Below are 21,381 nucleotides of genomic sequence, written 5' to 3'. Positions count from 1 at the left end.
AACACTAAATCGCGTTCAATCTAGGAATCAAACATCACTTCGATTACTATTTTAAATAGTAGCATATAGTCATATTTAAGCAGTCTGAATTGTAAATACTTCTTATCTCTTCCTCGGCGGCGCTACGTTCGAGCAAACTCTTTTTAACGCTTAGTTATCAGACATCTTATTAACTGAAATTCATCTGTCATCCAAGAGCGTGCTTGGGTAATTATGGACATATTTAGAGCAACTGTGGCGGTCGCGAGCTAACCGAGAATGCACAGAACATGAGGGAGTTCGTTGTCAATTCAAGCGGATGGCTCGGAGCCTTCAAATTCACATGGCGGACAGGAAGGAAGTCCGCTACAGCCCAGAAATATTGAGCATCGGAACTAGGCGACCATCTTCGATGCGCCTTGCTGTTCATTTGATTAATACCGCCTATATTGTGCTAATTACTTGAAATTTTGGACTTCAACCGCGTCGTTGACAAGTACGGGCGCTGTATCAGCGGAAATGCGCATGGCACAGAATGTGGAACGAGATGAGCAGATTGAAATGCGGGAACAGAGGATTGAAGAGCTGGAAGAACGGCTTGGAATTAAAGTAAAAGTGGTACCGAGCGTACAGAATCACTTCGCGGCGAACTCGCAGATGAGCTCGAGAAGGCGGATTCGGCAGAGGTTGCGGCCTTGCAGGAAAATCTTGAGCAAATCCAAGGCGAGAACGGCAGGCTGAAGCGGGTAAAAGACCGAGCGGAGCGCAACTTGGAAGATGTGCTTGCCATCAAGCAAGAAATACATAGCAGAGTCGAGAAATTGGAGGAAGATCTGAAGCAGTCACGGGCTTGGGAGAACTCGGTCAAGAGCGATGCGCGTCAGTCATCTGCCGACGTCAGAAACCTCGAAGCCACCGTTCGAGTCCTTCAGGCTAAGCCTCGACAGGAGCGAGAAAAGAAGTCCGAGGTTGAAGACTCAGTATACGTAGGTGCTCTTGAGGCACCGACAAGAAGAAAGATGAAGGCCACGCAAGGCCGGGTGGGAACGAAAGCGAGGGGGCGCAAGACGACATACCAGCCCATAGAGAGGAGATAGGAATCCTGAAGTCCAAGTATGAGGACAGGCGGGACCGCAGAGACATACTGACTGCAAGTGGAACAGTACCAAGATCGTGATCGCCTGGTCAATCTCGAAACCCGTAAGAACCACAACCAACGCTTGATCCAGAATCTCAGCAGCGCTTTGACGAGCTAGAATTAGCATCAGCGCCAGCGCCAGTGCCGGTGACACCGTTCCGCGGTCATCAAGTTAATGCTCCTAACGCGCCAAGACGCGACGAGTGAGGGAACAATCTAGGTGAGCCACTGGAAATCTAACGCCTGGAGATCATGGGGCCCGAGCCAACGAGGCAGATAACTACCCGCACTGCAGGCTGGCCTGGGGGATCCCTGGTGGGGGAGCGTATAAGGTCGGTTAGGCACAGTATCGCTGCAAGGAGTGCCCGTAAGTCTGAGGCCACTCGGATGCTGAATGAGCAGCCTGTGCGGATTCAGCACCGATGAAATGTTGGTCTAGGGATAGATGGGTCTCAGGCTCAGGTATTGATATTTGCAGACTGATATTCATACACAGTATGTTTCCTAGTGCAGAATTCTTGGAGGATACTGGTCCTATTCCTCTACTGTGATTATGACTGTGCATGGAGGGGACTGGTTGTAATTGCAATTGTTATGTTATCTGGCTAAGACCAGAACTTGCTTACTTCGAACTGTCGAGTCCGTATTGCCGGAAAAGCACCCATCTGAATGGCCAGAAACTTCGTCGTGAGGTTTTCTGGGAAACCGGCATTGGCTGGAGACTAATACCAGCTTGAGGAAGCTAGATACTCGGTTGGTCAATCGTGTCTAGGGGTGGGGAGTGGTCCTAGGGTTTTCTTTCTCTTGCCTGTACTCGTGCTTTAAAGCTAATGTAGCTTCGGCCTTTTTCGCGGTTGTTGATGAAATTCGTTCCTGTTCGAGCATGAGCAGGTGCTCCAAAGGAGGCCTCCCTGCATTCGTGAATGCCGTTAGTAAACGAACTGCCATCGTCAGGTGGTATCACATATCGTGTATCTGATGAGACGCGGGGCCCATATGTCGAACGAGGTCGTTTAGAGTAATCTATTCCACAGCGATAAGTGAGCTGAGATGTCCGGGGTAGCAAGGTAAATAAGCGATCTCAAGGTTTTGCTGTAAGGAATTTATGCCCAATGCCGCGGGTGACTTACATACTAATTACTTGTAATTACGTCCAGCGTGAGCACTAACTTTACATGCATTGAATATGTCAGTCAATATATTTCGCCACCGTTGTTGCACATGTCAGCTCGGGATATTAGAAGACAAAACCGGCAGCTCCCGGTGCGACCACCCTTCGCATATGCCGCTGGGCAATGATATGGAGTATATTAGTCACATCCTGTGTTTCCCATGATCGATCCGAACCACGTACGAAGCTAAGCGGTGCTGCCAGATAGGCATGATGACAGATAGCGCCAGTATCATGATGGGGCGGACGCCGAGACAATAGCAGGAGGTTCAGCCGCGGCGACGTCGTTCACCGTGTAAAGTACCAATCATGTGTTTGTACGTACAAGGAGTCCCAGCACGCAATTCAGAAGTGGCTGAGTGGATGAGTTTCGCACGATTCGGCTTATGTGGCCACACGAAATCCTCCCACATTAGATATGCCGCAAAATGACACATGTGTATCTTGATGTTGCTTGGTTCGACCGAGAGGGTCCTATAAAGCCGTTCAGCCAATCTTCGCGGTGGAGTAAAGCGAAATCCATGGTAGGGACCAGCTGCCTCTACCGGCTCTGGATGTCCAATCAAGGTGGCCAAGACCAGTCAGCGAACAGGTGTTGGGATGGGAGGAAGTGGGCATGGCTGTAGCGTAATGAGCTGCACAAGATAGTATATTGGAACCCTGTGGTAACAAGAGTACATGAGTACCTCGTTTGCGCATCTGGCATGCGTTTGCACTGCCGTCCATGATCTCCAGGCCTGACGAGCAATCCCCGTATTACTATGTTGATATATGCCTTGCCCATATTCGACCCAGGTGCCGGTATTAGCAGGACCAACCAGATCACCAGGTCTTTTGTGGAGGATAAAATCGATGGACGTCTCCCCAGTGGCAAGATACGTTTTCAACGGGTGCTTGCGAAGTGAATATCCATCCGGCCGGTAGAGCAGGCGCTAGACATAGAAATTCAATCCGGGCCGCAAAGTCGCTGTGATGCAGCTTGCCGCAAGAAATTGGGTTGGATTTGACCTGTCTCGTGATATCGGAATTGCACCCGAAACAAGAGAGTGGTAGAGTTTTATCTTCGTCGGTTGGTTATCACTGACTCAACCCGATGTCTGGTATCTTCCGAGGCAGCAGCTCTGACATCTGTGAACGCTCCCTGATAGCGCTTCTACACGGAAACATGCGCGTGTGGGCATTTTGATCCCATCTTTGTCGGTGGTGGAATTTGATAGCTGGAAGTGACCGATTTGGGCTTGCAGAGGGCGTGGGTTGTGGGTGGAACTTGGCTCTGCGAGATGTAGAAGCGGACCCCTGCTGCTGCTGGGGGCCCGTCTGCTTCCTTCTGTCTGTCATAGACTCACACAAGTCCTTCCACGTGCATTCCAACTGCTGTCCGAAAACCTGGAGTGCAGTCGCTTCGATGCAAACAATTAAATCACCCCATTGTGACCAGCCAGAATGAATCTGGGATATCCCCGCATTGCATTTGCAAACCTGGCGGTCGCTGTCCGTATTGGGGAGAAGATGCCATGGTCAGGCGACATGCCGGGGGGACGGGGGCTTGAATGGGTAATTTCTCTTCTTTTTATCCATATTAGATCTTTCCCATCTTAGCCACCGTTGACTGGACGGACCGTCGATGTGACAGTCCCGGATCAAACATTTTTGCGGTTGACAACACTCACCTCGATACTATAGAACCGCAAACTTAACCGTTCGAAGACCTGCGTTATCTATACTAATCTGGCTTGCTTTGTCAGTCTGACCAAGATGTCTGAGAGAAATGCCTGGCTCGCTGGCCAGGATCATGGAAACAGCTAATGGTCGGATCGGTTTCGGTATCCAAGATTGGCTAAAGTCGGAAGCACCGATATCATGCTTAATTCTATCACCACTTTCTCGAGTGTTGCTACTAGAGTTGGATTGACGAAACCGGTGCTGATGCCTCTGGATCTTCCAGCTATACCAACCCGGCAAGAGACAGCTTACTTCAGTGCCACATCTTGTGGACAGGTCAAGCTGTTTCGCATATGCCGCCGTGGTTTTCGGGAAAGGCATAGCCACTTGCATGCTTGTCTGGCGTTATTTCAAGTTGTGAGCAGAAATGCCGGCGGCGTGTCGAAGATCAAATCGGGTAAGGGCACTTCATCTAAGTCTCGTAACAGTGAGCCTCTCTACCAAAGCCAGCATCACCGGCATGCATGATTCTCGCTTGCTTGCCTCCGAGTGCTTGCAGGTACAGCGGTGTATTCAGCTCCATTGTGGTCCATATCCCGGGCGACTACTTGGGTCTGGCGCCTGATGGAATGGCACCCGCGTGTTGAACTAACGGCAGGGTTTCTCAATTCCCCTTGGCTGGCATATAATGGTGGCATTCTTGATCACAATGTCTCTCGACCTGTCGTAAGACTTTCCTCTTTCTTTAAATTGAATCCTATCGCGATAGAGTTGCTACCACACCCTTGGCCTTCTCAGGACCGAGCTACGATCTATATGGATATCTTGCTGTTGCCATCCGACCTAGGCAAGCAGTACGGTTCTGGCACAATTTGTCCTCATTAAGCAAAACGGTGAGCACGCAAGAAGACCAACATGGACCATCACTCGTCAACGCATTCGGCCTCCTCATCAGGGCCTACGAGCAAGCCAGATGGTCATAACGCAGCCTCGAATACGCAAAGGCAGCGTATCAGCGAATCAACCATGAAGTACTACGCCGCGGCCCTCTGTGGGATCATCTTACTGTTCGTCATAGTCCACTGGACGAGGTCACTGGCCACAAGATACCGAGTGTCGACAAAATCAACAGTATTGTCACCATTTGTTGCCGCATCAAGGTGAGTATGAAGACTACCTCAATCTCTGAACCTAATTGACACACGTGCGAAGGTTGGTTCGTCGTGTTTTCATACGCAAGATACCTGGCTTCGCATCCGCTGGACATGCGACGCTGGTCACAGTCTATGTTGGCATCAATATTGCGCTCTCCTTCACCAGGCTAGAGTGGTACAAGACAAGCAACCTGGCTGCAAGGCTTGGATGGTATGATCCTAAAGTATCGTTCGTAATATAATGGATCGAAATTCTGACCTCTCAAACAGGATGGCAACAGCCAATCTCGCCCTGGTCGTCTTTCTGTCGCTGAAGAACACACCCCTGGCCATTTTGACATCGTACTCATATGAGCGGCTCAACGTCCTGCATCAAATTTCTGGCTATGCTACTGCAGTGTACATGGTTCTGCACGCCGCAATCTTCACCAGCTACTTCATAGAAAAGGGAAACTGGGGGCTTCTCCACGAGAATATCGTCACAGCCGGCATCGTCCTAGGATTCCTCATGTTTACCTCGGTCGTGGAGGCCCTTGTCTTGCGAAGACTGCAGTACGAATTGTTCTACATCATTCATGTTATTCTCTTCATCGCCATCATAGTCACCTTGATCCTACACCAACCCAGCTTCGACGAAGACAAAGTGGCTATTGCGGCCTGCATGACAGCGGGGCTATGGGTAGCAGATCGCCTCATCCGAATATGCCGTTTGTTCTACAACGGTGTCAATAACGAGGCGACCATTTCTCCGCTCCCCAACGGAGGGACGCAACTTCTCCTCCAGAAGCCACTTTTTGGTGCTGTGCCTGGCACTCATTGTTTCGTTTGGCTGCCCAAAATCCGCCTCTTCGAGTCCCACCCTTTCACCATTGTCGCCATCTCCCCCACTGAGCTGGTCGTCAACTCGTACAGTGGCTTTACCAAAGACCTTCGCAAGTACGCCGCAACTCACCCAGGAGCTCGCCTGAAGGTCTCTCTGGAAGGACCTTACGGCAAGTTTTCCGACCCTTTGCTTTACGACAAGGTGGTTTTGGTGGCTGGCGGCTCAGGCGCGAGCTTCACCTTTGGAATAGCCTCCAATGTGCTCCAGAGGATGACGGAAAAATCCACCACACAGCTCGAATTCATTTGGGCTGTCAAGACACGCGGTGCGTCTACTGAACGTTGGCAGTAACTTTGCTCCCGCTAACAATAGACCAGATCATCTGTCCTGGTTCAAAGACCACCTGAATGCCATTCGTACCCACACGCATGCTCGGAACATAGCGCTCAAGCTTCACACGACCAGAGTCTGTTCTCCAAGTCAAGACATGCTAGGTCTTTCCGGTCTGCGTCCCCTGAAGCGGGCCGGCACTGTGAACTCGGATAGTTCTGGGGATATGTCCTCGCCCATCACCCCCATCACGCCCGTTTCGGACAAGGAAATGATGCCGACGCAAAAGCCGGCCCCTATCCTTGCCCCGCCAGAGGGTCCGGAGAAGCAGGACGATGTGAGAGCCATTGTGCTGCACATGGATCGACGTACGGCGGTCACGGGGGCTGTCGACCTGCCGATTGAGCAAGGACGTCCAGATGTTGCGGCACTGATCAAGGAGGCTGTCGCTTCGGTTGACAAGGATAAAAGAGTACTCATCGCGGCGTGTGGGCCAGACGAGCTGATGACCATGGTGAGAAATACTGCAGCAAGCTGCATCACAAGAGATGGACCGTCAGTGGAACTTCATATTGAGCAGTTTGGTTGGTGAGGATGGTTTTGGTGAAGGCGATGTATATATGTTGTAAAAGAAGACAACCACAGAGCGAGCGCGGGCAATCAAGGCAACGAGAGACATCCATCCGTCTTGTTAGAATAATCAGGTGTTCTTTTCTTAACAGGGAACCAACATGAACGGCTACTACTGCGCGTTACTCCCCAAGACTACGGTGCTGTACTGCGATCCATCCCGTTGCCAGCCCTCGAGGGCCAGTATGTAGCGCTAGATGTACAGCTTGCCGTACTGGTTGCCCCAAGACGCACCAGAGAAGGACTGTTAATGGGTGCCAATGACTATAACCGGTACTGGGGCTCGAGATTTGCCGGTTTTACGGCAAAGTGGATGTAATAGACGTCAGTCCTGCCGAGCATTCCTGACTATGTTCGCTCGTACCCAATCCAGACCTAATGTAAGCATCATATTGAAGATGCTCGGCAATTTTGATCATTATTCTTGGTCATCTGATTCCATGTGACATATCATTTCGTCAGTCGACGTATCTCTCTTGTGGTAGAGACGAGGGTAGAGGCGCCGGTTTTCTCTCCACGGCAAGAGAAGTCTTGAACCGCCTTGACCTCGCCTCGCATTAGAGACCCATTCCATTGTCGCAGATGCGATTGCCGGAAAGATTGTGGATAAACAGTCATTATCCAAAGTACGATTGGAAATATCCCAGTCGATGAGGGCGATATGACCGTGCCGTTCTATTATGTGGTGTTACTTACTTCGTACAAGAGTGGTAGATTGGGAGCTGAAGTGGACACTGCCCTACAAGAACACCAACAGTCCTACAAGCCGTCATCCTTACTCAGATGACTAATACGTCAAGTGATTGTGGCCTGTTGGTCTAGAGGTATGATTCGCGCTTCGGATAATCAATCCATTCACCTGCATGTGAATATGCATGTGCGAGGTCCCGGGTTCGATCCCCGGATAGGCCCTGAGTTTCACTGTTTCTACAGTTTTTGCATTTTTACTCTTGGTGTTGTTCCAACATGGTTGGTATTTCTCGATGAGATGTATTTCGTATTTCTATATCGTCTTTGGGGGAAGACTTATACTAGCTATATCGACTAGTCGCCAGGGGACACAAGTACTCTCGCAGGTAATCTAATCCAAGGAACACTCAAAACCATACTGGCGCGATAAACAGATTTCGACGTTCCTATGACAGAGACATGTGCTTTGGGCATTGATCTGAAGCGCAAAAGACTGGTTTATTCTCTCAGAGGTTGTGCCGGCAAGACCCAGTTTGGGAACAAGGGGGATGCGCACGGACCACCACTATTTGTTCAATGAAGGTGGGACACAAGATAGACCCCACACCGAATCCGACGCTACGCGACTCCCCTTGTGACCGTGTCAAGCCCGAATGCCACAAACTTTGATCTTTTCTTGGTTGCTTGGCTACTAAGACTTTGAATAACCTCGTACCAAGAGCCACTTGAAGCTTGCCTAAAGCTTTTGGAAGCAGAAAACCACGCAATTGCAGAAACACCTGACCTCTACATGTAGCATATGGCAACAAACATGCGCTTTCGGCCACGCCAATAGCTGCAACCGAGCCTAGCATTACTCGACCACGACGGCGACGTATACGACGTAGACGTCAACCACCCTCAACAACGCACCATGTCCCTTCTCCTTGATGGGACAACTCCAAGATGTTCAACCTAACCAATCTGCTAGGCTCCGCAAACGGTCGGAGTAGCTCAAAGTCCAACCGATCGTCGAAAGGAACGCCTGACGTATCGCCCACACGATCGCGAAGTCCCGATCCGTCTACCTCGCACTCGGAATATGTCACCGACGAATCCCAACTGCGCCCTTTGCCACCGCTGCCCCCGGAAGTGCTCGGCCTGAACAACAGCCTCGAGACCCTGGTGACGCTGTTCCCTGATGTGCAGGTTGAGGTCTTCCGGGAGATGCTCGCGAGCTTCTCCGAGGAATCGCGACTAGCTGTGGTGGCCGACGCCATGCTCAAGAACCCGGCTGCGTGGGTGAAGGGGCGCAGAAAAGCTCGGGATGCACAAAAGGCTCATGGAGCAACGGAGGGGGGGCCCGTGGTTCCCACGACGGAGGCGTTCAGGGGCAACGACTACAGACGAGCAGTCAGACGCCTTGCGCTGCACGAGTTCAAGGGGCTGTCGAGGTCTTCGATCGATGCCGTGTTGTCTGAGTCCAATTACTCGTACTTGGATGCGCGGCCAACGCTGGTCGAGCTCTCGTCCAAGTCATGGAAGTTTGCCATCTCGTCCTTCTTCAATCGTCGCAAACCTGTCACGTCGGGCGAGGTTGAACCCCATCCATTGGTGATTTGGAGATCGTCAGGCCATGGCTCCATCGTCCCGGCGTTGAAATCCACCGGGAATGCAGAGCTAGACAGGGAGCTGTTCGAAGAGCTGATCGTGCCGTTGAAAAAGCGCGAGACTGCTTCGAGAGAAGCCGGTGATCGCACATTGGCCCTGACTCTCCACACCGAAGAGGCGCAAGCCTGCGAGGCTACGTACGAATGCGCTTGTTGCTTCACCGATGCGACGTTCGAGGAGTTTACCACGTGCAACACCGAGGGCCACATGGTCTGCTTCCGTTGCGTGCAACATTCCATCAAGGAGGCAGTGTTCGGACAAGGCTGGCAACGAAACATCAACAAGGACTCGGGCACACTCCGTTGTCCTGCCGTGGCAGCTAGAGAATGCCAAGGTTGCGTTTCGTCCGAGCACATCCACCGCGCCCTGATGGAGGAGACGAAAGGCACCGAAATCCTCCATAAGCTGGACCAGCGACTAGCGGAACACGGTCTCATATCAAGCGGCCTGCCTCTCGTTCGGTGCCCGTTCTGCAATTATGCCGAAGTCGATGACCTTTACGTGCCGACGCACAAGACGAAGCTGAGGCTGCGGGCAAGCAACATACCCAAACTCTTCTTCGCAGTCATCTTCGTCTGTTTGCTGCCCCTATCCCTACCCATCATCGTGCTTGCTCTCTCCTGTCTGGTACTGTGCTGGAATCGCATGTTTAGGTACTATGCTTCCCTGCAGTTCCGCGCCGCCGTCAGCCGGTACCAGCGTCGGCGCATGGGACTCAAATTCAGCTGCCAAAACCCATCTTGCCTCGAGGCAAGTTGCATGTCGTGTTCCAAGGCTTGGGTCGACATCCACATCTGCCATGAATCGTCGCTCGTCGCCCTACGGACCCAAGTGGAGCAGGCTATGTCCATGGCCATCAAGCGCGTGTGTCCACGGTGTAGCACGTCTTTCGTCAAAACGGCTGGCTGCAACAAGTTGACCTGCCCCTGCGGCTACAAAATGTGCTATGTGTGCCGCAAAGACATCGGCGCCCATACGGAAGGGTACCAACACTTCTGCCAGCACTTCCGACCCGAAGGAGACGGGCGGCAGTGTAAAGAATGCCGCAAGTGCAACCTGTGGGAGACAGAGAACACGGAGGCGATCTTGCGCGAGGCGAAGCAAGAGGCCGAGCGGAAGTGGCGCGCTACGGAGCAGCGAGAGCTGTCGGACGCGGAAAAGGCATACTTGGAGACAGGCGTCGCTAGTAACAAGGATGATAACGTGGTCAATCGGATGCTGAAGGGTGGCAAGCTCCCTAGCATGGAGGAGCTGTGCGATTTTATTGTCGAGTCGCTGTTCGTGGTAATCTCTTAGGGTGAGCCCCTTGGCTGGGGGTTGGCGCGATCTCGACAACGGCTGGCATAGGCTAGAATGCATTGTTTGAGGAGAGGGATTCATGAGGATAGGAGAACAAAAGGTACATATGGACCGGATAGACGCATGGGAAACGGACATTACATAATTGGGTGGACTGGTGCATACGCTCAATAACGGATAGGGAAAGGATAAGCAGGGGCGATGATGGTATACCCTCATGTCATGTACATCAAACAGGCAAGCAAGCCATCGTGGGCTATAAAGCCAGCAATAATACAACATTAACAACTTTTTCCCATTGCAAAGTACAAGCCCTATTTATTCCAAAGTCAAAGTATTAGCAAGACCGGGCAACCAGAGACATCGTACCGAGGCTACATGTTCCACCTCTTCATTTCGTACACATCCCATGCTATGCGGCATGCCATGCCATCCATTCCTTAAATTTTCGCCTTCTTCCCCGCCGCATCGACCAACTCCGCAGCCGCCCCCGTGATAGCGAACTTCCCCGTCTCCTTTACCTTCGACTGGAATATGACCTTGCCGCCCTCCTTCCACATCTCCGTGACCAGCGTCTCCCCGGGCATCACCGTCCCCGCAAACCGTACCTTGATATTCTTGTACGGCCCGAACCTTTCGAAGACAGCCTTGCCAGCAATGCCCATGAAGCACAGTCCATGCAAAATGGGCCTCTTGAACCCGCCCATCTTGGCGAAATTCGGGTCTACGTGCAAGGGGTTGTAGTCGCCGCTTAGACGGTACACGCACGCCTGCTCTTCGGTGGTGGTGCTCTCCACAACCACATCCGGCAGTCGCTTGGGCGGGGCATTGGCCGCCGTCGCGGCGCCGCGATCCTGGGGTTTACGCTGCCCACCGAAACCGCCGCACCCGCGAAGGAAAACGGTGCTCTCATTGTAGAAAAGCGGCTCGCCCGTCTCGGCGTGGAGGGTGGTTACGCCTCCCTTCAAGACGGCAGCGGAGCCCTTATCGACGACCTCAAGCAGCTTAGCGTAGTTCTTGGTCTTGGCGGCCGTCGGGATGGGCCACTTCTTGATCTCGAGGTACTGCTCGCCGTGTAGGAGCATCATGGGGTTGAAATTGGGCACCACCTCGTCCATGGAGTACGGCGCATTGACGTCGAAGGCCGGAATAACGCCGAAGGTGGGGAGGACCTGGAAGTCCTCGTGACCTTCGAAGACGTAGGGGAGTTCGGTGCGTGTGGCGCCGACGCCGAGGTTGTAGAGTATGCTGTCGCGGTCCGTGTAGCTGAAGATGGTCTCGGGTGACTCCGCGGCTTGGGCTTTAGCTATGGCTTCGAGATACTGGTTGCTTTGACTTGACGGCGCGGAACTCGACTGGCAAAGCACAAGTTAACATTGTTCTAAATTAGACTACTCGTGGCACAGATATATACAAAATTGGAGGACACGTTGAAGAAGTGTGGTTGGAGGCAACTCATACCTTAGACGCTCCGCTCTTGTTCTCCATATTCGCCATGACCTTCTGCACCGCCTCTTGCGTCGATTCTGGGTTGTCTGCGCGACCATCTTCGAACTTGACCACGTTCTCCCATTGCTTGACAACGGCCTCTGGAGTGAGAGGAACATCCACAGGGAAGGCAGCACCACCCGTTCGTTGCCACCTCGTCTGGCCACACCAGCCACTGCCGACCTCATACAAACCGCCTGTTGGCTTCTTCGGCACCTTGTCACTGCATAGGGCCAGCACGAGAGGCGCTATGTAGTCGGGCTTGAAGGCCTGAACCAGCTCCTCGGGCAGAATGGTGGCCGTCATAGCCGTGCCGGCGTTGGGTGCAATAGTGTTAGTGTAGATATTGTATTTGGCACCCTCAAGAGCGATCGCTCGCGAAAACCCGAGGATACCACATTTCTAGAGCATGAATTAGCATACGACGCCTAATTTCGGTGCGTCAGATGTGACTTGCCGCAGCAGCATAGTTTGCTTGCCCAAAGTTACCGTAGATGCCGCTGGTCGAGGTAGTATTCACAATACGACCATACTTCTGTTTCAGCATAATCGGCCATGCTGCCTTGGTCATCTTGTAGGTACCCCGCAAGTGGACGTTCATCACAGGATCCCACAGGTTGTCGTCCATATTGGTGAAGGCTTTGTCCCGCAGTATACCCGCGTTGTTGATGAGGATATCAATGCGGCCAAAGGCATCCATGGCACCCTTGATGACGAAATCGCCGTCTTCCGCAGATGCCTTGACACCAACGGCCTTGCCACCCATTTTCTTGATCTCTTCCACAACAGTATCGGGGTTCATCAAGTCATTGACAACAATGGACGCTCCGTGCTTCGCAAAGGCTAAACAGTAAGCTCGGCCAATGCCGGCACCACCACCTGTGACCACGGCAACTTTACCCTTAAAGTCCAAAGTCTCGCCTTTGTCGCTAGAACCCATCTTCATTGACTCCTCGAGGAGTGTCATGAAGTCGTTGGGGCCACTGGGGTATTGGGGTTCCGAGAAGTCGACAACCTTGTCCCATTTCTTCAGAATAGCGCCGGGGGTGTAGCTGTCGTCAGCTTTGAGCAGAAGCCCGCTCGATCGTTGCCATCTGAGTTTGGCAATGTGGCCGCCACCAACCTCAAGGATGCTGCCGTTCTCGTCCGTGTTATTCTTGTGCACCAGAACAGCGACAAGCGGAACAACCCATTCAGGCCGCAGGTTAGCGAGCATCTCAGGGGGCATCACCGTCTCGGTCATGCGACTCGCGGCAATGGGTGCAATGACATTGGAGATGATGTTGTACTTCGCACCCTCCTTGGCTAAGGTCTCAGTGAAGCCAACCTGGGCGAGCTTCGCCGCCGAGTAGTTGGCCTGACCGAAGCTGCCAAACAGACCGGCTGCGGACGCCGTGTTGATGACACGCCCGTACTTTTGCTTGCGGAAGTATGGCCATGCGGCACGCGCACACTTGTATGCTCCCTTGATGTGGACCTTGGTGATCAAATCCCAATCGTCATCCTTCATGTTCTTGAAGCTAACATCGCGGAGGATGCCGGCGTTGTTGATCAAAACATCGATGCGGCCAAAGTTCTTAATGGCCGTCTCGATGATCTTCTCTCCATTCTCGACGCTGTCGTAGTTGGCAACCGCTTGACCGCCGGCCTTCTTAATTTCGTCGACGACAACATCGGCAGCCTATGGGAACAGGCATGTAAGTAAAGTTGGCCGGCAGAATACCGAGGTGCAAGCATGTAAGCTCTGAACTTACCTTTGTCGAGTTGCCCTCGCCCTTGAAAGAACTGCCGAGGTCGTTGACAACGACCTTCGCACCTCTCGATCCGAAGAAGGTAGCATACGCCTTCCCGAGACCACCGCCGGCGCCGGTGACGACGATAACCTGACCGTCATAGCGCAGTTGATCCGCCGCCATCGTGTGTAGAAGCTCTGAGTTCAAATATGGGGAAAAATAGAGAGAGTGGCTGTTGCGATGGATGAGCTACGATGCGTATGCAATGGGAATAAAGGTCAGAACAACAGATCTGAGATCAAGCTGATTGCGGAGGAGAATGACTTCTAGTAGATAAAACGACGGTCGCGGTACATTCCATCCCCAGAGCTACTTGCCGCCATTTGGGACCTCGGGGACCGAGGCACAGGGTGGCAGGTGGCCGGCCAGCGTTACCGCCCAATGCCGAGGGATCCACTAAACCGCATCAAGCCTGGGCGGACTTCACATGCCAGAATGAACATGAGGTCATGCGCTGCCGCCAAAGTGAGATAGATGTTCACCTAAGCAAAGTTATGCTACCGTGTCACATGGCTTCTCTGTAGCCTTCGGGCAAGTTTGAATCAGAAGTTATTGCGCATGTTGAAGCAGTAGAGTTGCAAGAAGCAGCGTTCCAAACTTCATGTGGAGTATTCATGCCAGGAGCTATTGTTTTACCCACACTGCACCTGCCGGGGCGATGGTAATGAAGTTCCGGGGCGACAGCAACCCGCAATCACCCCACATTATTACTAACATGAGGTCCGGCTACGTAACTTCGAATTTACTGATCTAGAACCAACCCGAAGGTACAACCACTTCGCATACCCCACGCGCCCCAAATGGCATCCTTAACTGAGCAATCTGTCGATGACAAATCGCCAATATGCATCCCCTTCATTCTCGAGCGGCTGCAGGCATACAAGGCGCGCAACCCCACCAAGCCCCTCATCATTGGCCTGAATGGAGTGCAAGGCGTGGGCAAGACAACTCTCGTGAAGAACCTCGCATCGACTTTACGAGAAAAGCAGAGACTTGAGGCGCTTATCGTCAGCATTGATGATTTCTACCTCAAGCACGATGATCAGATTGCACTCTCCAGGTCTCAACCGGACAATGTGCTGGTTTCTTGTAGAGGCGAGCCTGGTAATCATTTCGAAATTTGTGGCCAGCCGTGCCGGCTTTCACTTCTATTCAGCGAGGATGAAGTACTAACAGTCATGCCCCAGGCACGCATGATATGGAACTGGCACAGCAGTTCTTCAATGCCATATGTGAGGGGAAGCCCACCAAGATCCCATCTTATGACAAGTCGGCCTTTTCTGGTCAAGGCGATAGAGTTCCTGAGTCGCAATGGCAATCTGTCAATGAACCTGGTCAACCAAGCATTCAAGTCGTCATCTTTGAAGGCTGGTGCGTTGGTTTCAAGCCCTTGGGTCCTGCTGAAGTTGCCAGCAAATGGACAGCGCCTAGTCGAACCCTGCAACGTCACGAGCTTGCGCATCTCCAGTTTGTCAATGAACGTCTTCGTGGATACGATGCCATTAACCGGCTTTTCGACCTATTCGTTCACATCGATGCCGAAGACACCTTGTATGTGTATGACTGGCGACTAGAGCAAGAGGTCAAACTGAGGCAAGAAAAGGGAGCGGGCATGACGGATGCGCAGGTAGTCAAATTCGTTGACGCGTATTACCCCGCATACGAGCTATTCTCTGATCAGCTGAGGGAAGGCTTGTTTGAAGGAAGGTTGGGCCGCCAACTGAGACTGGTAGTGGGAAAAGATAGGAAAGTGAAGCAGAAAATCGTCATATAAGGGGGAGCAATTGGGTGTCTTACCAGCTAAACCCCATAGACCGTCCTATACCCCAACAATGATAAAACTTGGTGCTACAGGGCCATCCTAACTCCAGCCGGGTGTCAGATTGCGGACAGCTACCTGAACCAAAAACACCCAGAACCAGTATATCCGCCCCCGGACGCGATGTCTGTGTAAGATTCGTACGGATGATGATGGAGAGAAATGGTGTGAGGAACGAGAAGTTGAGCGATTTCCGTCGTAGTCCTTTCAATCTATATCTTTTCCTCTCATAAGACCCTCGCCCTCGCTCTTCAAATCCGTAAGAGTCCGACCAATGACGTGGACCTTATTCCGCACAGCTGACTCCCGTTCGGCGATCTCGTCTTCGAACGCCTCCACCGTTTGTCGCTTGGCAAGACGCGCCTCTTTGAGACGGTTCACAATGTCGCCAAATCTTTCCAGAAACCAATCACCCGACTCATCCCAGTCTTTGAGGGACATCTTGCTGAAGAAGACAGCTTGTGTTTCTTGACCCTTGTCTTGGAAATACCTTAGCTTCTCCGGCAGAGTGCCTTGAGGTGGTAGATCGACCGATTGAGCTTCCACCTGGGCAGGGTCGTAGTCGAACTCCTGCTGTTTTAGATCCTCGTATCTCATCGCAGCCAGCTCGCCATCGTTGTAATCCAACTTTGCGTCCATGTTCGCGGCGTTTTGCTCAACCATTGGATCCGGCTCCAGTTGTCGCTTCTTAGGCACGGAATGACGGTTTTCGGGCTTTGAACGGGGCATCGCACTTTCATGAAGACTGTGAACACCCTTGCCGCCTCTACCGAAAAGTAAGCGATTAACCTCCTGCGGTTTCCTGGTAGCTTGCTTCGGTGTGAGCTGCGGATCTTCATCGTTTTCAGCCTCAGATTCCGCAGCTTCGGATTCTGGATGGCTGGCGATGGGAGTATCGATATTCTCAAACATTGTTGATCGATGAGGGTCGTGATCGGTGGCTCGCAAGTGTTCAACGTCGTCCGATAGTATCTCTGTCAGCCCGGCTCCGGGGGTCTGATAGGCATGATCTGGAGGAGAAGACATTTCGTTCTGTGCAGTCGGATACGAGGTCCGGTCTGGAAAAGATGTTCGTTGAGTAGTCCGAAGAGGCATCTGCGCGCGATGATGGTTGAGGGTTCTCGGCGGCGACTTTTCAAGACCGGCCTGAGACGGAGTATCTTCCACGTACAACTCAAGGCCTTGGGACGCTCCCTTGGAGCTACCTCGGAGTCTGGGTTCGGGCGTGGAAGAGCTCCTATGGAGCGGGGTTTTCACCACATCGATCATGCCGTTGTCGCCAATAGTGAAAGGCATCGCCTGCTCCAGCTCGTCCGCAGCTCTTCTCGTAGAGCGATGACGTGGCTTATCTCGTGGTTTGGGGTCCTTGTCTTGAAACGTTGGCAAGCCCAACTGAGCGCCTGCTCTGCTTTCAATGTTGCTGGCTGTATCGCTAAACAGAGAGCCATCCACAGTTGACTCTTCCCAAAATGGTCGTTGCTTATGGGACACATGCACTGGATTGGGGTCCGCAGAGTTGGTTCTGCTTCTTTCCATGTTAAGAGAGGCCTCTCGCAGATGTCCCAGACGGCCAGCTCCAGAACGAGTAGGGAGTCGAGCTGCTGCTGCGGCAATGTGTCGTGTGTTGTTTGAATTGACGATAGGTGCACGCGACTGATACTTGGGTTGGTGGGGGGATGACCGTTGAGACGGAGGGGATTGGCTCTGGCGGCCTTGTTCCCTTGTAGGACTGGTTACAGCACCACCGTAAGCAGCAGGAGCATGAGCGATGGGTTGGCTGCTATGGCCCCCGTTGCTAGTGACCCATGCATGCATCTTGTTTCTTGACTGCTTCAAGAACTGACTGTGCGGCATTTGGGTGACGTTTTCTTGTTGACGTTGGGAAGTTATGCGCAGAGGACATGTGATTGATGACTGGGTGTTTTGGGACTTGATGCCTGGACGCGGTTCTGGCTGAGATACAACGTGTTTGACCGCGAATGCCCCTCGAAACGGGTGGATCAAAGGCAAAGCCAGGTTATTGTATTATGCCGCCATCCTGCCCAATTCGATGATGAGGTTGGGTTGCAACGGTCCTTCGAACAGATCTGACAACGTCTGGATGGGCGCAAATCGTGACGGTCCAATGAGTGAGTGTTGGGTTGAACGAATGGTGGGAAGTCCATTGACGAAAAGGAACGTTGAAGCCTCGCGATTTCTGCGCGGGGTCATGTGCCTCCACCTGACCTTGCAGGGGTCGGGCTGGACCTTCTTCACTGCCGACCACTGGCAACTGTCGATTCCTTCATCTCCAATTCGATCGCAATCTTTCAGAGGTCGCCTCGAATTCGCACTCGAGATGCATGCTGGATGAGCTGGCCTCCTTAGGTGCATATCACATACCAATTGATTCCGCGGGAGTGCAGCGATGATTGGAAGTTGAACGCCAATTTCTCATATTCAACCCCATAGGCCCGCGTCTAGCAACCGTTGGCCCTGAAGCTGTAAACTCGACTAGCACGTGTGGGTTGCGATGCAATGGTCTAGACATCCACGGTCCTATCGAGGAAGAATGTTCCGGCGTATTCTGTTCTTGAGCCTGTCTAAACTAGTACCGGCCACGGCGTTTGAAAGTCTGCAGGGAACAAATCACCTGGGTACTTGCAAGCAATAAATATGCCAGAAGTATCTTATTGGGTCCTCCACCGAAGCAACCTTCAACAAGTTCACAATGAACTCTGCTCATGGCTGCCCAACGCATCTGCTCATTGTGTAAGTTGATATCCTCGTTATGTTTTCAGTAAACTCGAGGTATGCTCGTCGATAGGATGGGAAGCCCTGAGAAGTATGAGGCGAGATCGAAGCCTGACATCGGATCGCTCGAAATTCCTTGTAGTAAGTGTGTATGCGAGGATATTCTTCCACTTGTTGCCACTGTACTCCTTGGGGTCCCGGACCTTGAAACAAAAAAATTACTCGTGTATTCCCTCTTTCCTCTCTAAATTAAATCCATGCAACTCTTTTCTTGTACGCTCGGCAGTGTTTACAGGAGCAAAACCTCGCCGGATGAGATTGCTTAGCAGAAGTGTATGAGCAGTGGAGTATGCGCTCAACAACTTGAGAGTGCATCTCATTCAGTGGGAAAGATTGTTCAATTGGGGGCCCAGGATTATTTCACCCTAATGCCTCACGCATAGAACTCGCGGTCAATATAATTGAGAGCTGGTAGATCCGAGTACAGTCAACATCCCAAAGTCTGACCAGGATACACATCGACCAAAAGCATCCATAGAGTTAAGTCGGTTCTAATTCGTCGGAACCTCGAGATGAACATGAGTAAGTGCGTAGCCTAGTATAGGTGCTTATTCCGCTAGAAATCTTAAAAAGTTGAGATTAGTCCGAATGATGAAGATTAGGTTGTTGGCTTTAACGTCGATGCCACGTATGCAAAGCTTCTTTCGACGTTAGAAGCTGGAGTTCGGACTTCTGAACCCTGTCTATGAAACCGAAATTTCGTCCTGCTGGTTGTCCACGTCTTTCAGCACCAGCGAATAAAATAAATTGGTCTTTTCTGACTCAGGAAATTGACGGGCACTCCACTACACCGGGGGCTTACACATGCACATCATTCAAAACAGTTCATCTTGCGGGTCTACTTAGTAACTACAAGTGCTCTGCCTCTATTTCCTTGAATTCCAAATAGTCTTCGCTCACAGCTTGCCGCGGCATCATATGCTTATTCTTATATACTTACACATCCCGGAGAAAGCAGATCAAGCTACCGCTATGGCAGCAACTAGTGCATCCAGCGCCGAACTCTGCGTCCCCGCAGTCGCGGTCTCATAGGGGCCCGACCAGGTCACCCCAAGTCCACTCGTCGAGCTGTCCCGATCATTCGCCCATATCGAGTCGGCAGTGTCTAATATGAAAGTTTGAAATTTGTCCTGGGGCGCGACTTTCTGCAGATAATGCAGGTTACGCATGAAAATGCCCTTAAACTGGGCACCGTCAGCACCACAGTCAGGTTCACAGCCCTCGTAGAGAACGCCGTTCTTGGACTTGGCGTCGATGGCGGCATAGGCAATAGATGTGGCCGTATCGAGCAGGGACGAGTCACCGGTTGCTTTGTACAGTTCCACTAGTCCGCCCAGGATAACGCCTTGGTTGTAAGTCCAGGTGTTGCCGCCGTTGTTCTCGCAGGTGTCAGGATCACTAGGCTGGTGTTAGTCGTAAAGAGTTAAAACGGGGTTGGTAAGCACGAGAGCATACAGGCCGTCGTTGATGAGATTGTCAGAGTTGATCAATCCGCTATTCTTAAACCAGTCCCACTGAGCCAATGCAATGTATAGATAGTATTGCTTGTTATCCATTCGGTTAGCTAAAGACGCAGCTACACTGAGGTAAAGCTCATTCGCAATCTGAAGTTAAGAGTCAGTATTAATGATGTAATTAGTACGTTCCTTTCAAGTAACTCAGGGGCAGGTTGATGATCGCCCACTCTCACAATACAAAGTGAGATAACCAAACACAAAATTGCCTCTGTAGAATAGCAAGCATAGAGTAGAACATGGGAAGAACGCATGTACTAACCGAAGCGGTGTAGTTTGTCACTTTACTCCAGTAGATGCCTCCACAGGGCGAGGCTCCGTCTTTCATATCCTCAAAAATAGTACTTGCAGCGCCCAAGTAGTCTTGATCCCCGAGACCCTGAACATCGAGATCAGCACTGTGAATGAGTGCCAGAGCCCACCACCCTTCATCATCGTAGTAGTCATTGAGGAAATTGTCGAATCCACGTTCAGAGATGGTATTTGACCTCTTGGAAATCGTGTAGGTCGACATAGGTATTCCCCCCGCTGTAAACTGCTTGCTAGCAGTGACTGTTGTCTTCTGTGCTTGCTCGAACGTGTTTTGTATGATAACTGGGATATTCACTTCGGTGGCAGCGTCTGGCTGGATGGCAACAAAATCAGCCAGGACAGTCAGACAATTTGCGCTGTTCCACCAGCCTGTAGTGTCCCATAATCCGGAGGATTCGTTATACCAGCCTTGGAGAGTGGTGAGAGCGGATAGAGTATTCGCGGTGTAGGTCTCTTGGTCAGCCTGTCTTCCCGATATTGAGTAAAGAGCCCGCGCGGCCAGGCCACCAACGAACGACTTCGACACCATGTCGGAAGTGTGCAAGGTAATGAAACAGAAAAAAAGTATATCTGCACAAAATGCAAACTGTTTCGTAGTAGCTTAGGTGTCTTGGGTGTTTTATATCAAGCAGTCAAACACATTATGAACAGCAAAATTCTCGTCAGGGGCAGAAAGCATATTGATCAGATAGAGGTAAGGATGACGATCCTGTTGATATTAAGCCCCTCTAATAAGAATGGACTTCGCCATGAATCCTGTCAGCACTTGGGATTCTCAGGCAGTAGAGCATTACCATAACGGGCTAAGTTAGCAGCTGATTCCCTGGAGAAGCGCCAGAATCATGGTGACAGCGCACCCAGGGCCAGCTCAGCAGGCTCCAGAACAAGGGAGCGACATGACGGTGCGCTGAAGTGATTGGTGCAACAGTGGGAGGTCGCACGCTCCTTTTTTTCTTTCGCCATGACAGTAGCCAGCAAAAGGAGTTGATCCGGCATACCATTCGAGCTTGCTAACATGACCTTCTGTTTCAGGCGCCGATATGACAGGACGAGCGTCATGCTGCGATAGTGCTTGGCCAGGTGATCATTTAAGTGCATAAACAGGTGGAGATTGCACAACATGCAGAGCAAGTGTG

The 21,381-nt window shown here is 51.7% G+C and overlaps 7 protein-coding genes and 1 non-coding gene across 8 annotated transcripts; 5 read left to right on the top strand and 3 right to left on the bottom strand.

Moving 5' to 3' along the window:
* Positions 1-40: 40 nt before the first annotated feature.
* Positions 41-1,076, top strand: BCR38DRAFT_524643 (uncharacterized protein; the record flags this gene model as incomplete). Its single annotated transcript, XM_040865296.1, has 3 exons — positions 41-207; positions 267-588; positions 642-1,076. The coding sequence occupies exons 2-3, from the start codon at positions 499-501 to the stop codon at positions 1,074-1,076; spliced, it is 525 nt and encodes a 174-aa protein (XP_040714645.1). The 5' UTR covers positions 41-207; positions 267-498.
* A 3,528-nt stretch (positions 1,077-4,604) lies between these two features.
* On the top strand, positions 4,605-6,966 carry BCR38DRAFT_218747 (ferric reductase like transmembrane component). The gene is made up of 4 exons (XM_040854230.1): positions 4,605-5,110; positions 5,163-5,315; positions 5,375-6,252; positions 6,305-6,966. Exons 1-4 carry the CDS (start codon positions 4,866-4,868, stop codon positions 6,847-6,849), a joined length of 1,821 nt encoding a protein of 606 aa, XP_040714644.1. The 5' UTR covers positions 4,605-4,865; the 3' UTR covers positions 6,850-6,966.
* A 728-nt stretch (positions 6,967-7,694) lies between these two features.
* BCR38DRAFT_t206 lies at positions 7,695-7,799 on the top strand. Its single transcript has one exon. It is a non-coding gene; the product is annotated as a tRNA-Pro (tRNA).
* A 426-nt stretch (positions 7,800-8,225) lies between these two features.
* Positions 8,226-10,816, top strand: BCR38DRAFT_435597 (uncharacterized protein). Its single transcript, XM_040860389.1, has one exon. The coding sequence runs from the start codon at positions 8,523-8,525 to the stop codon at positions 10,521-10,523; it is 2,001 nt and encodes a 666-aa protein (XP_040714643.1). The 5' UTR covers positions 8,226-8,522; the 3' UTR covers positions 10,524-10,816.
* On the bottom strand, positions 10,817-14,174 carry BCR38DRAFT_435596 (uncharacterized protein). The gene is made up of 4 exons (XM_040860388.1): positions 13,769-14,174; positions 12,472-13,695; positions 11,988-12,416; positions 10,817-11,881 (listed from the first exon to the last, which is right to left on the bottom strand). The coding sequence occupies exons 1-4, from the start codon at positions 13,928-13,930 to the stop codon at positions 10,967-10,969; spliced, it is 2,730 nt and encodes a 909-aa protein (XP_040714642.1). The 5' UTR covers positions 13,931-14,174; the 3' UTR covers positions 10,817-10,966.
* A 433-nt stretch (positions 14,175-14,607) lies between these two features.
* On the top strand, positions 14,608-15,581 carry BCR38DRAFT_345051 (D-glycerate 3-kinase; the record flags this gene model as incomplete). Its single annotated transcript, XM_040856153.1, has 2 exons — positions 14,608-14,911; positions 14,995-15,581. The coding sequence occupies 2 exons, from the start codon at positions 14,608-14,610 to the stop codon at positions 15,579-15,581; spliced, it is 891 nt and encodes a 296-aa protein (XP_040714641.1).
* Positions 15,582-15,833: 252 nt separating this feature from the next.
* On the bottom strand, positions 15,834-17,441 carry BCR38DRAFT_485757 (extracellular mutant protein 11-domain-containing protein; the record flags this gene model as incomplete). The annotated part of the gene is made up of 1 exon (XM_040863933.1): positions 15,834-17,441. One exon carries the CDS (start codon positions 17,439-17,441, stop codon positions 15,834-15,836), a length of 1,608 nt encoding a protein of 535 aa, XP_040714640.1.
* Positions 17,442-19,242: 1,801 nt separating this feature from the next.
* BCR38DRAFT_435590 (glycoside hydrolase) lies at positions 19,243-20,935 on the bottom strand. Its single transcript, XM_040860387.1, has 3 exons — positions 20,196-20,935; positions 19,875-20,023; positions 19,243-19,817 (listed from the first exon to the last, which is right to left on the bottom strand). The coding sequence occupies exons 1-3, from the start codon at positions 20,772-20,774 to the stop codon at positions 19,379-19,381; spliced, it is 1,167 nt and encodes a 388-aa protein (XP_040714639.1). The 5' UTR covers positions 20,775-20,935; the 3' UTR covers positions 19,243-19,378.
* Between the last annotated feature and the right edge of the window lie 446 nt (positions 20,936-21,381).

Source organism: Pseudomassariella vexata (genome assembly GCF_002105095.1).
Source record: "Pseudomassariella vexata strain CBS 129021 chromosome Unknown BCR38scaffold_8, whole genome shotgun sequence".
Taxonomy (NCBI): Eukaryota; Fungi; Ascomycota; class Sordariomycetes; order Amphisphaeriales; family Pseudomassariaceae; genus Pseudomassariella; species Pseudomassariella vexata.
Note: the sequence above shows the minus strand (reverse complement) of the source record. Positions and strands in the feature narration are given on the sequence as shown.

Bases quoted from the DNA above. Each gene is read 5' to 3' on its own strand.
- BCR38DRAFT_435596 (XM_040860388.1), bottom strand. From the start codon at position 13,930: ATGGCGGCGGATCAACTGCGCTATGACGGTCAGGTTATCGTCGTCACC. The intron at 13,696-13,768 runs GTAAGTTCAGAG...CTGTTCCCATAG, and splicing joins GCGAGGGCAACTCGACAAAG to GCTGCCGATGTTGTCGTCGA. The intron at 11,882-11,987 runs GTATGAGTTGCC...GTGCTTTGCCAG, and splicing joins ACAAGAGCGGAGCGTCTAAG to TCGAGTTCCGCGCCGTCAAG.
- BCR38DRAFT_218747 (XM_040854230.1), top strand. From the start codon at position 4,866: ATGGACCATCACTCGTCAACGCATTCGGCCTCCTCATCAGGGCCTACG. The intron at 5,316-5,374 runs GTATGATCCTAA...CCTCTCAAACAG, and splicing joins CTGGCTGCAAGGCTTGGATG to GATGGCAACAGCCAATCTCG. The intron at 6,253-6,304 runs GTGCGTCTACTG...ACAATAGACCAG, and splicing joins TTGGGCTGTCAAGACACGCG to ATCATCTGTCCTGGTTCAAA.
- BCR38DRAFT_435590 (XM_040860387.1), bottom strand. From the start codon at position 20,774: ATGGTGTCGAAGTCGTTCGTTGGTGGCCTGGCCGCGCGGGCTCTTTAC. The intron at 20,024-20,195 runs GTTAGTACATGC...TCTTAACTTCAG, and splicing joins TGACAAACTACACCGCTTCG to ATTGCGAATGAGCTTTACCT. The intron at 19,818-19,874 runs GTATGCTCTCGT...ACACCAGCCTAG, and splicing joins AATCTCATCAACGACGGCCT to TGATCCTGACACCTGCGAGA.
- BCR38DRAFT_435597 (XM_040860389.1), top strand. From the start codon at position 8,523: ATGTTCAACCTAACCAATCTGCTAGGCTCCGCAAACGGTCGGAGTAGC.